This window comes from Anarhichas minor, unplaced genomic scaffold, assembly GCF_050575085.1.
Source record: "Anarhichas minor isolate MPS153535 unplaced genomic scaffold, ASM5057508v1 ptg000014l, whole genome shotgun sequence".
Classification (NCBI taxonomy): domain Eukaryota; kingdom Metazoa; phylum Chordata; class Actinopteri; order Perciformes; family Anarhichadidae; genus Anarhichas; species Anarhichas minor.
This window is the reverse complement of record NW_027466460.1, coordinates 11,505,507-11,520,058: the sequence shown is the minus strand read 5'-3', so window position 1 is coordinate 11,520,058 and position 14,552 is coordinate 11,505,507. Positions and strand designations below refer to the sequence as shown.

Genomic DNA, 14,552 nt, shown 5'->3' with positions numbered 1-14,552 from the left:
TTGATTCAATATCACAGTACTATTGAGGAGCAGTTACTATACCTCCTAGCCCAGAAGAGCTCTCTGTCTGTGCCTCTGGGAACAATGAGGGACGCACAGGGGTCCATCTTCATTCACACTCCCCCCCCCCCCCCGCCCCCGAATATTTTTCTATCTTCCTACACTATAGCTCTCTCTATATTCCCATTGTAAACGCTAACCCCAGCTGGCCTTAGGCGGATGTAGACTTTGAGCTGACAGCATGAATCGCCACTCATGTGACGGGGGAATTGTTTGCTATCTCTCCAGGTCCGACTAACTGCACGGACCAGGAAAGGATCTCCTACTGACATCCCATCCATGAAGCCCAATCATCGTAGAACATGACTACAGATCAATACCTCTTGAACACAACAAAACACTATTATTATAGCTTGAAAACAGAAACAGGGGAAACAGCTCAACAATCACGGCACATAACTCCCCCGTAAAATCACAACCTGACGTTTTTACACAAACACGAAATCACGTGATAATCAGCGAGATTTAGAGGTGCCGGTTTCCACCTGTTTGAGTTAAGATAACCGGCCGTTGGTGGAAGCTTCATATCAATCATTCAAATATGAGAGTGGTATCGATCTTCTCATCTATCTCTCGGCAAAAAAAATGCACGAGTAAATTTAGAATTTGGAACAATTTCCAAAAAGCAAAGGCAAAGCCACAGGGTTATATTATGTTGTTGTGTCCATGTCCTCATGTAGACCTAATGACACCCACTCCACTGCACCTGAGTGGATTTCTGGTCAGGGCTGTCACTTGCCCGGCACCATAAAACCGTGAAATTGGCTCTAAATACTTGAAACAGTTGCTGAAATCTGAATAAAAGGATAAAAGCATGTCAGAATCTCGTACATCTCTGACATAATTCAGCAGTGAAGGCCCCTGGCGGATATGCTCTCAGATGTGTCTGTGAGGAAGATGCTAATCTTTTCAACGTATCACTGCTGTTTGTCCCACATAATGCTGTGCACTGCTGTCTATGGCAGTGGCTCTGTTTAGCACCGGTGGCTTTACGTATTAAATAACAACAAACTAAAACGGTTTAATGGAATGCATTATTATTTTTTGCATTGTATTATACTAAATTAAGTAAGCAAACGTTCGTAACATCATTATGGAGTTCTGAATGTCCCTAAGGGCACTACTGCGAAAAACACTGCTTTAAAAGTGTTACGTCTGCCGTATTCTCCACAGGAACAGAGAGTCGGCCTTAAGATCTGATTCAAGAGAGCATTAGAATGAAAAGAATTAACACACAATGAAGCACATCCTCTGCACACGTTAGCCTCAAGTTTCTTTCAGACGATTTAATGGACTGAGAGAACAACATACTTCTAAGCAGGGGAAAGTGTGTTTTTCATTTAGCAACCTACAGTCAACTTTGTCCCTCTGCGCATTCCTGGTCCCGTCTCCACAGTAACAGCACTCAAGCAAAAGACCATTCGGAATCATGTGCCACTTTGCAGTCCCACTTTTATCTCGAACGTATCGGCGCTGAATGGGAAAAATCGAGGACAGAAAGCAACAGCTCTCCCCATTTTGACGAACTATGCGTGATGCCGAAAGACACACCGTGAACGAACTGTTTACTTTAAAGAGAAGGACTGGCAATTTTTTGTTTTTGGTGGAAATGGAAAACGCACTAACAGGACTTTGTCATTGTGCATCAAACAGCTTCATTTGCTTTAACAAAGAACGCATTTACAGCACTGGCTGGTAACCACTTCGAGGGAAAGGGCAATGCATATATTATCCAACAAGAAAGGGCAATGCATACATTATACAATCAGCACTCCCATCTAGACCGAACACTCTCGGCTCTGGTCACCTTGTACACTGGATAATTTCACTTCAAACTAAGACACAACACAACAATAGCCCCACGCCATCACCTCCACGGCAATATAGCCTTGAGTGACTCTTTCCTTTTTAAGTGGAGTCGCACAAATGTATTGTGCTGCAGCTGATAGTCACTCACGGATTGGATGATATGGCATATAATGCTTATGTACTTTTATATATCAAAATAGATCTAAGACAGGCTGATCCATCTCGACATCTACATACCTAAAGTTCATGTACGTTAACAAAATTCTATATCTACAGAAGCTAGCACGGTATAATGATATCGGTAATAAATATAAGTTTGAAATTCATTCCTCCCCACCCCTCCCACCATGCAACCCATTTTATATTAATGTTCTAGGGCTATTTTAATAACAGCGTCTGTCCACAGATATTCTGAACTGTAGATTCATAGCGAGCCAAAGGACACCACTGTCCAGCATCCTCTAAATTAAAACCTCAAGACATTTCTCATTAACATCACCTCCATACCACAGACTGAGATGAAGTCGCGCAAAAGTCTATCCAAACTAAAAAAGCTTTCTGTGAAGTTGGCTTCTTCCTTTTACCTTTGACTTTTCCCATTTCCCTTAATTTTCTACCTTTTGATCAATTCGGGCTCAGCGTCTTGACTTGCACAATCTCCCTTAGTCATCCCAGCAATAATAAAATGAAAAGAGTTACTCATTGGCAATATAAAAGAAAAGAACATGAGTCAGGTGGACTTAAAGGTGTGGAGACTTGGTTCATCATGATAAGAATTGTTTTATTGCTAGTGTGTTACGACAAGCACTGGAAGCTATTATTTATTCACCTCAACACTACTGCAAACTGTAGTGTTTGTATACTTTGTTCCTTTGAACGCTTTCTACTGAATTTACCTTTTACAGTGTATGTGCAGGAGTGACATCATAGTTAAAACCCTTCACTCCTGACCCACATTCAGTACGCTGTGCTCCTTTGGGTCACTCTGCAGCCATACTGTCAGCTGAGTGTCCGAGCATCTTTTAAAATATCTGCAAAAGCCTTTCTGAAGCGGAAATCACATCGGCCATTTGCAACACTTGCCTTTTCAGAATTGGCATTTGCCCTCGAAAATCCTTATCTGTTGACCTGTAGGGCCCAAACAAGTACAACTGTAGCCAGCCACTTAGTTTACAAGCCCTGACAAGTAAGTTGGATGCTTCCTCCCAAGCACAAAATGGTGGCGGAAAAGAAAAGTACACTGGTGAGGGGACTCAAACGTCTCGCAAACTATAACATGGAGAAATGTTTCTCCAAAATTGGTTGGATAAACCACAGGCTAAAAGATAATGCTGGACATCAATGGAAACATTTAATAGTGAAATGTGTATCTTGCTTTTTTTTTCCTGCTGAATCTCCAAGCTGGTTAATATGTTAAAGGTGCAATATAAGAGATTTGGAGCATTTTGATTGGCTCTCAACGGCTCTCAACATGGCCGATCATAGCTAACGGTGCTAACAGTTCAAACTACAGCAAACGTGCTGGCAAAGCTAACACTGTTTACCCGAGTGTGGGTGCTACGTGATGCCGCTAACTGCGTTACCGCTGTTTGAAAGCAGTGCAGAGCGGCGGCCTTGAGCTAACCAGTGGGGCACGCTCACGTGCACTAACATGCACTAAAAGCAGGCGTAGCCGGCCCGGCTGTGTCCGCAAAGCAAGGAGAAGCTCGGATTGCAACACACACACACAGAGGAAGAGTGACTTCATTCTCTGCTCAGGTAGACATTACTCCACTATATCTTTTCACAGTGAATAGTTGTTTGCTGCTATAGTAGTGCTCTGAATGTCGTATATTGCTCCTTTAAACAAAAGCACTTGAAAAGCTTTCACTATATCAAAGTTCAGTTTTTGTTGCTCCAACTCTTTTAGGTCCGTGTCAGTCAAAAAACAACTTGACTGTGATTGAAGCGAGGAATGGTAAATGTGGTCTACGGCATGGGAAGAGGCCCGGAAAGGAGTCTTGATAAGAGTAGGTTTAAATTAAGATGGCACCGAGCCAGTGACCACAGAGCTTTTAATAACACAGAGAATGTCTGGGCAAACAGTCGCCACGGACTCCCTGAGCAGTCAGAGAGAATAGGAACCATATCTGGAGAAGAAGCCTGCATTAAAAAGGGTTTCTTTTGCTTGAGATTGCAAATGAAAAGACAATAAATTCAATAAACAGCAATAATGGACACCACTTTCAAATCAAATTGCTATATCTCACAAACAAAATAACTTGTTTGCTCCTTGTGTGGCTTGGGAACGTCAGTCAAGTGGGAAGCGAGCCATATTCTTAAATACGAGCTTTGTTCAGATTTGTTAGATACACCTACTCTAAGAGCATCACTCACTATCTTCTGGCATCAGCAACCGCAGAGTGCAAAGTTTTCCACGGCAACACTTTGTAAGCCGCAGAGTAGTATTATTGTTACTGTGCTTTTGCGGATGCGACTGCAGAGGAATAGCGGAGAGAATAGAGATTTATGCTGTGGTGAAAAGAACAAAACAAAACACTACGACGTAGATGAAAACATGCAACAAACTGATCCTGTACTCCGAGCAAACACAACGGCATCGTTTTAGAATTACGAGCGGCAAGTAAAACAGGAAAAGACTTGGAACAGTCTTCCCTCGCTGTTTCCCACCCTAAAAAAGAAATTCCATGACTGAAGGTGTGTCGCTCCTGGTATTTTTCCTCGCACCGCTTTTTCATTTGTTTTCTAATTTGGAACCATTTTTTAAAACGTTCTGGTTAAGATTCACAGCGTGCAGCTGCAGCACTGAATATATAGCGGGCTGTGCACCCTCGCTTATATTTTCCTTTTCAGAAGCCAAATATTCTAAATGCATATGGTCTTACAAAACCACACCCTGCGTCTAGTGAAATCATAGGAGGGGCATCACCACCTTAGCTGTATTTAGTTGTCTACTGCCCTCAGATGTGATCCATAATAACAGGACCCAACCCAGGACAATCCTATCATTGCACCTCCTGATAATCACTTAATATGGGCCTCTGGGATTAAGTAACAGATCAGACCGGGCTCCCTGAATCTGCACCCTACACTAAGTGAGACATGGACTAGTCGCTGGGCTCCATGTGGCCCTTTCAAGACTAATGCTGTATATGTAGTGCATCTTACATCTGTACTATTCCTTGCGAAATTCAACTTTCATTACAGTTAATTTAGTAGATAATAGGAAGAAACTGAACTTAAACAACATAGAACACTTGGTAATTCTTGGAAGAAAGCATATACAGTCAGTCGCTAGTTCAAGCTCGCAGCGTGTTCATAAAACAAAATCTTATTACAAATGAGAATTCAGCCACTTCCACAGACAAAATCACACCACAGCCCTGGAGGACGGATCCTTCATAAAGGCTCTTCTCCTCCTGCTAAATTTACCAGGCAGTATAAAGTATTTCCCAACAGGTTCGCTGAGGAGACTTCCTGTCAACTTATTGAATAATTCACATTTTTCCAGTTGTTAATAAACATTGAACTAAAAATAAAAGCCACTTTTACAACCTTTAACGTCAGCAGCACACTAACAAATTGCATTTCCATCTTTCTTATGACCTCTGAGGTTACAAGAGAAAATCAATGTATTATGCATTCAGGTCCACTGCCTCATTTAGACATTAAATATGCATAATGCAGAGAGAAATTATTTTCAAATCAGGAGGAAAAAGTCACATTAAGCCACCCGAGAATGTGGTTACCAAGCTTCAAAAAGGAGGGCAGCAGGCCAAGTCCAAAACATCCAAATCAGGTGATTGATGGGTTTTTGGGTAGGAACTCCTGGAATTCCAGACTGCTTATTTTGAGCTAATTTGAGTCACCTGTTCAAAATCATTCTGGGCAGTTGAGCAACTGTTAACATATCTTCTGCAACATAATAAAGAACCCGCGAGCAAATCCTGCTTGTCGAAAATGCACTGTTATAAGAAACAAACATTGCCATTACAACGTTTATATCTTATGTCCAACAGATATGACCATTTTCCAAATTGATACTATTTTAAAATTAAATATGTAAATACAGGGACAGCATAGCTGCAGAGAGAGGAGGTGAAAGCACTTTAGAATCTTCTTAGGGCTGCAGCAACTACTCAGGAATGTCCACACAGGTCTGAGAGACAGCTGGTCCATCTGGTCCTGTCGTCAATTATCCCAAAGAGGAAAAATGACTGGAATCAGGAACGTTACCCGTCTCCTGGAAGACTCCCTTACCTCATTGTTCCACACAGTGACATGAACTGAATAAACTCTAGCTGCATAACACTTTCCCCATGCAAATGATTTCAAACTGATGTATCATTTTTTAGTTTTTTAGGATCACTTTGAAAAGAAACTCACCAGTTTCCTCATCGATGGTAAATATCCCCAGGCCGGATCCTTCTCGAATGGAGTATCGAATCTCTCCATCGCGCTCTTTGTCTTCGTCTTCAGCTGACACGGTCATCACAGAAGTCCCAACGAGAGCGTCCTCTTTTATAAATCCCTTTTCCATGAACGATCGGAACAAAGGTCGGTAGAGATTCTCGTTGATGTCCACTATGTCCACCTCAATGAAACAGGTTGACGACAGGGACATGGGCTTCGCTTTGTCTTTAGCTTTTGCCGTCAGGTTGTACACCTGCTTCGTCTCGTAATCGAGACTCTGCACGATCCGCACGGCACCGCTGAGTTTGTCGACTTCAAAGTTCCCGTCTCCATTGTCAATGAGGCTGTATCGTACCTGACTGGAAGGTCCGACGTCGGGGTCGTGAGCCTCCAGCCACATGATGACAGTACCGATAGGAAGGTCTTCCCTCACCTTCACGCGATAGTTGGGGGGGACGAACTTCGGCGGGTTATCGTTCACATCTTCCAGGGTGATTTTGAGCGGCACCGTGGACACTAACTGAGGCTCGTTCGCCGCCTGGTCGCGTGCCGCGATCTTCAAGACGTAAACCGGATGGAGCTCGCGGTCCAGTGGCTTCGTGACAGTCACCACACCGGTCTCCTCGTCAATCGCGAAATGATCCGTGCCCCCCAAAATTGAATACTTCACGATTCCATTATCTCCTTGATCTCTGTCCGTTGAATCCACCTGGATGATTTCCGTCCCAACCGGTGTTCCCTCGCTTATTTCGACTGAATACGAATTTTGCAGAAATTGAGGGCTGTTATCGTTGGCGTCCAGGATCTTAACACCCAAGAGGCGTGACGAGGATTTCTGTGGAATGCCGAGATCATAAACGGTAATGTTGAGGGTGTACTGGTCCGTTGTTTCCCTGTCGAGAGGAGAATACACCAAAAGCCAACCGGTTTCCATTTCTACTATGAAGCGGCTTTCTGTGTCTCCTCCTGAAATAACGTACACTAGTTTGCCATTGAAGGCGCTGTCCGCGTCTGTGGCACTTAAATGGACAATCCGGGCCCCAACGGGCAGGTCCTCTTTCACTTCAATAACGCTGGGGAAAGACTCTGCAAACTGAGGAGTGTACCGGTTGACTGAGTGAAAGTCCATTAAGTTGTCATCCGGCTCGGTGTGCATGTGGATTCTGCTGTGCTGAAGCAGCTTTTCGGCCAACATGGTCGCCACACCAGTCTCGACGCATTTTAGCTGGACTGGCTTGCGCGCCGTGACGACGGTAATGTTCATGAACATCGGCCGGGTCTCGTGTTCGCCGTCCGTCGCGATGACTTGTAGACTGTGAAAGGACACTTTAGCTGCCTCTCCCTCGCTCAGCGTCTGCTTCAGTGACAGCACGCCGGAGTTCGGGTTCAGCTCAAACAGATCGAGCTCATTGCCGGCTTTGATGTGGTACCGCACCAGCTGCAGCTCGTCGGCGTCTATGGCAGACACGGTTGTTATCTGCTCTCCCTCGCCGTGATCTCTCGGCACAGTCACTTCACAGTCTACGTTCTCAAACAAGGGCTTATTGTCATTCAGGTTGTTTAATGTGATGATTACTGATGCCTCCACTTCTCTACGGTAAGGCGATCCCCAATCGGACGCCCTGACTTTGAGATTATAAATCCTTGGCATGAGCTCATAATCTAGGACCTCTGAGGTGCTGATGACACCGGAGAAGTAGTCGATGACAAACGGCTGAGGGCTCATATTGGTAATGCTGTAGGTCACGTAGCCGTTCTCGCCTCTGTCTAGATCAGTGGCTTTAACCGTTACCACACTGGTCCCTATGGGTAGATTCTCATCAACACTGGCCTTGTAAGACGTCTGCTGGAACTCAGGTGCATTGTTATTCACATCAATCACGTCAACGATCACTTTTGTTGCCGCTTTTTTGTCCCCTGTGATCACGTCCAGCTCAAACCGGGGCGCAAAATCAGCATTGATTTGTCCTGCGGTGCTGATTAAGCCGGTATCTGGATTGATGGTAAATCTGTTCTTGTCAGACTTGTGTCTAAAGGCATACTTTAGCTGTGGATACTGTGGCAGGGCTGTTACCATAGTGACAGGTGTAAAAAGAGGGGCAAATTCACTCAGATTGACTCTGTAAACTGCCTTTTCGAATATGGGAGGGCCCACTTTGAACTGTGCAGAAGTGACATGTACCAATTTAACGGATGAAAATTGAGGGGGGCTGCCTTTGTCCTTCGCCTGTAGAGTGAGGTTGTATCCGAAAGGCTGGCTGTCCCAGTCCACCTCCTTGACCGCTTTTATTTTATACTCTTTGCTCCCGGGGCTGCTCCTCACAGCCCTGAACTGCTGAAGAGGGTCACCGGCAACAATACTCAGTGACGCTATCTCTCCGTTTGGTCCCTGGTCACCGTCCTCCACCGTCACAATAGCATAGGTGGGGTCGTGGTCTGCACCCGAGGGGGCCAAGGTGACGGCAGTGATCACGGGCGCATGCTCGTTGGCCTGCTCCACCCTCACTGCGAGCTTGGCCATGCTACTGAAGCCGCTGCTGCCGTACAGCTTCAGTCCTCTGTCCACCGCGAAGATCTCCAGCTCGTACAGATTCGTCTCAGAGAAGTCGAGCTTGCCAGTCAGTGTCACCACGCCGCTCGTTGGATGAACCGCAAACATGTCCGTCCACTCCCTGAAACTGTAGTAGTATTCTCCGTTGGTACCGATATCCGCATCAGTGGCCGTGACCTTAGCCACGCTCGTGCGTATGGCCGTGTTCTCTGGCAGAGAGATGCTGTAGGATGTCGGTGAGAACAGAGGCCTCAGATCATTGGTGTCCTGTACCTGCACCTTAACTCGAGTGCGACACTCAAAATTGGTGCTCCTCTCCGAAGCTTTAACAGTCAGTATGTAGTGGTCCTTAACCTCCCGGTTCAGAATGGCAGTGCTGCCTCCTTTGGTCCTTACTCGCAAAAAACTGAAATCTCCCAGCAGGTAGTCCTCTGCTTTGAATAAGTTCTCATTGTCTCCAGAGATGATTTTGTACCGTATCTCCCAGGCCGGGTCTGTGATATAGATCCCCATCTTGGTGTGACTCTCTAAGTAAGTCTTAGCAGCAGAGTTCTCATATATGGTGGCGTTGTAAACAGAGTGGGTGAATTGCATGGAGGCGGCCCTCGCCATCCTTTGGTTCCCTGCGCAGCCACAGAGCAGCTGCAGGAGCAGCACGAGCAGTGAAACCGAGCGCTTCCCCATTATCGTACCGTGATCTTCACAGAAGCACCTGGAAACAAACAAAAATAGAATTGTTAGTATTATAACATAATGCAAGTAGATTAAGTACATACAACTAACTGGAATTACATTTAATTAAATCAGCCTTTTTCTACTATCATCGGCCATGGAAGGATCGGATTCCTTTCTCCGCTGTGCGCTTTCCCCAGACTCCTTTAAATGCCATGACAAGTGATGGCTGGCCTGATAAATGGCTAAATAGGTTCCATGTGGAAATAAAATAAAGCAGAGCAGTCAGTCAGGGGGAGAAGATCTAAGCCCGACCTGCTCCCATGTCCGCACATGATGCCAAATATGTGCGCTTCATAACAGAGGAACATAACGTATCCCAGCATGAGCGCAGTGAGCTCAGAGAAAGAACCGGCAATAAGAAGACATGGAAATCTGGTTTTCCTCTTAAATGCAAAAAAAAAGTAAATAAATGCACATTTAATTATCATGTATGGGAATGCAATTTAAAAAAAAATACATTTCTGGTCACTCACTAAGGATCTAACAGAGTTATTAAAACAAGCAGCAACAACTATGTCGTAATACAATAACTTCCGTTTTCTGCCAGTAAGACCAGAAATGTTTAATCAAATGCAAGAGTGCCGCTTTCTTTGTCATCAAGCTGCAATCACTGATAAAACCACAGAGGAGATGACTACGAGACTGCTTTAAAATTGCACATTCATGCGTTTACAGCCGCTTTACAACGTCTCGGGCTGCGTGGGAGTCCGTACAAAGACAAATAAAAGCGAGCCGGTGCAATGTGCGCGCAGCAGAGCGGCGTATAAAAGCTGCATTATTTACTTTTGACCCGAGCAGGGTTTAGTTATTAACCCGACATAAAGCGTTAATAAGTGACAGAGCCTAACTAGGAAAACACCTTAAATCTAAAACTCATACCCTGCAGGTACAAAAGAGCCATCTGCTTGTGGGCGACCATTGTAAAAAATAAATCCAGCTACAACTAAAACTTCTGGTTTATTATTTTACACATACGACAAAAAAGGTTTCGCATCTGCGAAATGTGGTTTATCTGCAACCTCTAATCAGTGATCGGTTTTAATTAGACCACAACATTTAAAATCTTTCAAGAAAATAAGTTGCCAACAGACTATTCCATTCCATTTCAAACCCCATCCCCCATCTAAAGCCATTCAGTTCACGATGGTAGCCGTGCGCGGAGCAGAGATTTGCTCGAAGAAAAAGAAACACTCTACACTTTGCCCAACACAACGTGAAACAACGCATAAACTATTTCCAGGGTGAATAACAAACCACAAAAAAACCCGTGCAATGAAAAACAACCCTAAACCAATAGTTTTGCTGAGGCTAAACTTCCCCCTAAAGAGGGAAAGAAAGCAGCGGCGGCTGGTTTCTTCCACAGACCCGCAGCTCACAATAGCCGACCTAACCTATCTCAACTTTTCTTACTTGTCCCACAGATGCCCAAGCTACACGCGAAAGGAGCGGAAGGACCACCGAGTACAAAAACAACGATTCACGTACCTCTTCTATTATTAATCTCGTGTATTTGGAGGTTTTGCATGTAGTTTATGTAGTCCAAATCTCGGCATGGTAATACGTGGACTTGCCTCCTCTCCGCTGCTCCATCTACCACCACCAGGCAGCCGCTCTCTTTCCCCCTCGCTGCTTCCCTTTCTCTCCCACTCTGGAGCTGTCCGGTATCTCTCCGCGCTGCGCACGTCCGGATCTACTTACCGGCTTGGCTGCGGGATGGAACCCTTTCCGCTGTGAACCCAGGACTTAGGGTAGCCTACTTTGATTTACTGCCACTGCATTGAAGCCTATATTTAACTACAAACTATTCTATAGGGAAAAAAGGCCAAAAAGGCTGTGTCCAACTAAATCAAATTAAACTTAATCTGGCAGCCACCACTTCACCTGTGACCCCATAGCCTTTCCTTTAGGAGCGTCCTTTTTACGGAAATGATATGTTGCTAAAACGTTCAAACCTCAAACATCCACTTGTGAGGGCATATTGATTATAAATAAAAATCGATAATAGCTGTCATTGTTATTTTTCTCATTCTTTGGCTCATTCAAATTGAGAGATGCACCGTGAGATGCAATTTAGGAATATGTGACGCCCTGGTGTCCCTTCTCAGTGACTTTATCCAGCTCAATTGTGTGTATTTTTCTTCATCTTTTCTCATCATAACAATACTCTAATGGCACGGCACGGGAGGTGTCCTTACAAAGGGCAAAACCTCGTCCTGTCCAAATGGGACTAATGTTTAATCCAATATGCACCTGATCAGCTGCAGCCCAATCCACTTATGTGCCGTGACGCGACTGTTTTGTGATAAATACAAATAAAAAAAAAGGTGAGTTCAGTTTGACCCCAGGCTGGTAGCAAGCAAACAATCACTATACAGATAGTCAATTAGACAATAATGTGTGCTCGCTGGGCTGAAAAATGACCCGTAAATTCACATCATAATGTTGTTGTCAGCATAAAAAGGTGGATAAACTCTCATTTGCAAATGAAATCGCAGTGCAGGGCATCCCTGATGATGACAAATAGGCTAATAATACTTGCAAATGCAAAATTCCTCGCGCGTGTGGCGGCAATTTAGATGCTTTAACATCAATTCCGGGGATTATCTCCTTCTCATTATTCTCACTAATGTTATTGTATTTTAATAGCCTGGGTTTAGGCCGAGGATGTAGAGTCCAGCAGTGCGTCACAGGGTCTGCATTTTGGCAGTAGACCAGGGTTGACTGATGGTGGAGGTGCATCCGCCAAGAAGACGCTGATCCCATCAACCCCCACCCCTCCTCACAAGACCCAAAAAAACTGCACCACATTCCCTCCACAGGCGCACAGGAGTGTGGCTGCTATGCGATTGATGGCGCTGTCTCACTGCTCTTGCCCGGACTGCAGCGATCCAGCTGGTGCGCCTGCAGAAAGCCTGTGCTGCATGCAGCTAGACAACTTGTCAACTTGTACTGCTCATGTGTGTGTGTGTGTGTGTGTGTGTGTGTGTGTCCGCGAGCGAGCTTGTCAGTGTGTGTGCAGGTGCGTTCGAGTGCGCTAAGCGTGCGTATTTGTGCATTTGGTTGTTTGGCACAAGTCAGACAGAAACACTCACTCCTCTTCAACGCCCTTTAAAAGATGCTCTGAGTCGAGCGCAAAGTTTTTAAGAGTAATTTTAACCTCATTTAGAAACAAGAACAACGAGCCCATCTCTTTTGATTTCACTCAAAGCTACTCACCAGACCGGCTGGGTGATCGCCGGATGCCGCTCCAAACTTCGCTTCACATAAATCCTGTCAGCTTTTTGTTTTTACGAGCATCGAACGAGGCAGGCTTCTGTTTGAGAGAACCCGTGTTCCTCTTCAGTCCCTCACAGTTTTCACAGATTCTGTTGCGGTCCGCTCAGAGTCATCGCACTTGGTAGAGCTGAAGGCTACGGTTTGCCTCGCTCCTCTCCTCCGGATCAGGTGGAGTTGCATACTGTTGCTGCCTTCAGGTGATATCGGGAATATTGTAACCCTATGAGCGCGCAAGAAGACAAAGAAAAAAAAAAAAAAGACAGTAAAGAAAGAGCAAAGTCGTGATTTTCTTGCCGTCAGTAGCCTACTCCCGTTCGGAAAAGTGAAGGAGGCACTCGGGGGGCGGAGAGAAAGGAAGTCACATATCAACAACTGATGGGGAAAGTGATGTCTTTGATTATTAGCCAAATATTTGTTACCCAGAAAAATGCCACTCATTCTGTTGAATTAATATGAACGTGAATTGTAGGTCTGATGCATATTTCATCCGTCACCATATAGGTTCGTTTGATGCATTTAAAAAAAACAATCATCAATTAATATATATTTTGCAACAGGGCTATTTAAAACAAAAAAAAATCTATCGAAAGCAAAGTCATTTGAGAAAACCACAGAGTTTGAAAGTAGGAGCATATCAGATCTCCTTGAAGGCATCCACGATCTTACACTTTCAGCTCTGACGTCACACGCCTCTCTCATTCCTCACGTGCACAACTTAGTGTGTTGCTTGTGTTTCTCTCTCCAAAATCAAAGCAACCATTTCTTTTTATGTTTTATTTGTTATGGATTTCTATATTCATTCTGTTTATGGACATGTGTTCCCTGCGCCCTGTAAGAAACCCCCGGCTATAGTTTTAACAGTGATCAGCGAACGCATGCATCAGAGGGGCAAACGTCTCCGTTCAGCTTCCTGGGAACATGTGGTTAAACAACTAAACTCGACACCATGCTGTGAAGTCGCTGCCAAAGAATGCCGGAGCAGAGAGGGGCTGCTGGTCCAGCGTGAGGATCTCTGCCTAATGTCCATTCAGCACTGGCTCATTAAAGTCACATTTGCCCACAGGCTGAGTAAACGAACGAGACCTATGGGTTTAGTGTCTGTGCATGTGTGTGTTTGTGTGTGTGAGAGAGTGAAGGAAGGAGGGAGGCAAGATTGAGCTTGTGTGTCAGAGAGCAAGTGTGCAATGTTTCATCTCTCTCTCTCATCTCTTGGTCTCCCCTCTATATCTCGCTCCCACTTTTGTCCCAGACAATGTTAGGTATCTGAAACAGCTTCTTTTTTCTTCTCGCCCCCCTTCTCTCGCTTAGCCTTCCCTCTGATCTGCCTGTAAAGCTTTAATTGAATTCAGGTCAGGTGACGCCCAGGGCTGCCTCCACTGCTTTGATCTCACAGAGCGTTTGCAGTCCTGGCTGCTGGGGGTCAGGTCCTATAGCGCCTCATACACCCTACATGTATAGGGAGGATGCTTAGTGTTTGCATTTGGGGAACACCTGCAATCCCTCAATGATAACTTAACTTAAATCAACTTTATGGAGAGAATTTGAACTCGAAATCTGGAGGCACTTTTTGTTGGAGATTTATAATATTTTTTTATTTCACTCTGACTGTGCATATATTGGGACAGCTTGATGACTGACTCATCAGTTATGTCTCCTGTGCCGTACTGGTGCTGCAGGCGCTCCAGTCCTCAGTCTAAAAGCCTCGGTA

General features: G+C 44.9%; 1 protein-coding gene across 1 annotated transcript in view; it reads right to left on the bottom strand.

Annotated features, from left to right (window-relative positions):
- Window positions 1-9,517, bottom strand: part of fat1a (FAT atypical cadherin 1a) — a 68,843-nt gene extending 59,326 nt beyond the window's left edge. Inside the window, 1 exon segment of the mRNA XM_076091487.1 lies at window positions 6,256-9,517. Coding sequence (XP_075947602.1) covers window positions 6,256-9,517 — 3,262 coding nt within the window.
- Window positions 9,518-14,552: the final 5,035 nt, after the last annotated feature.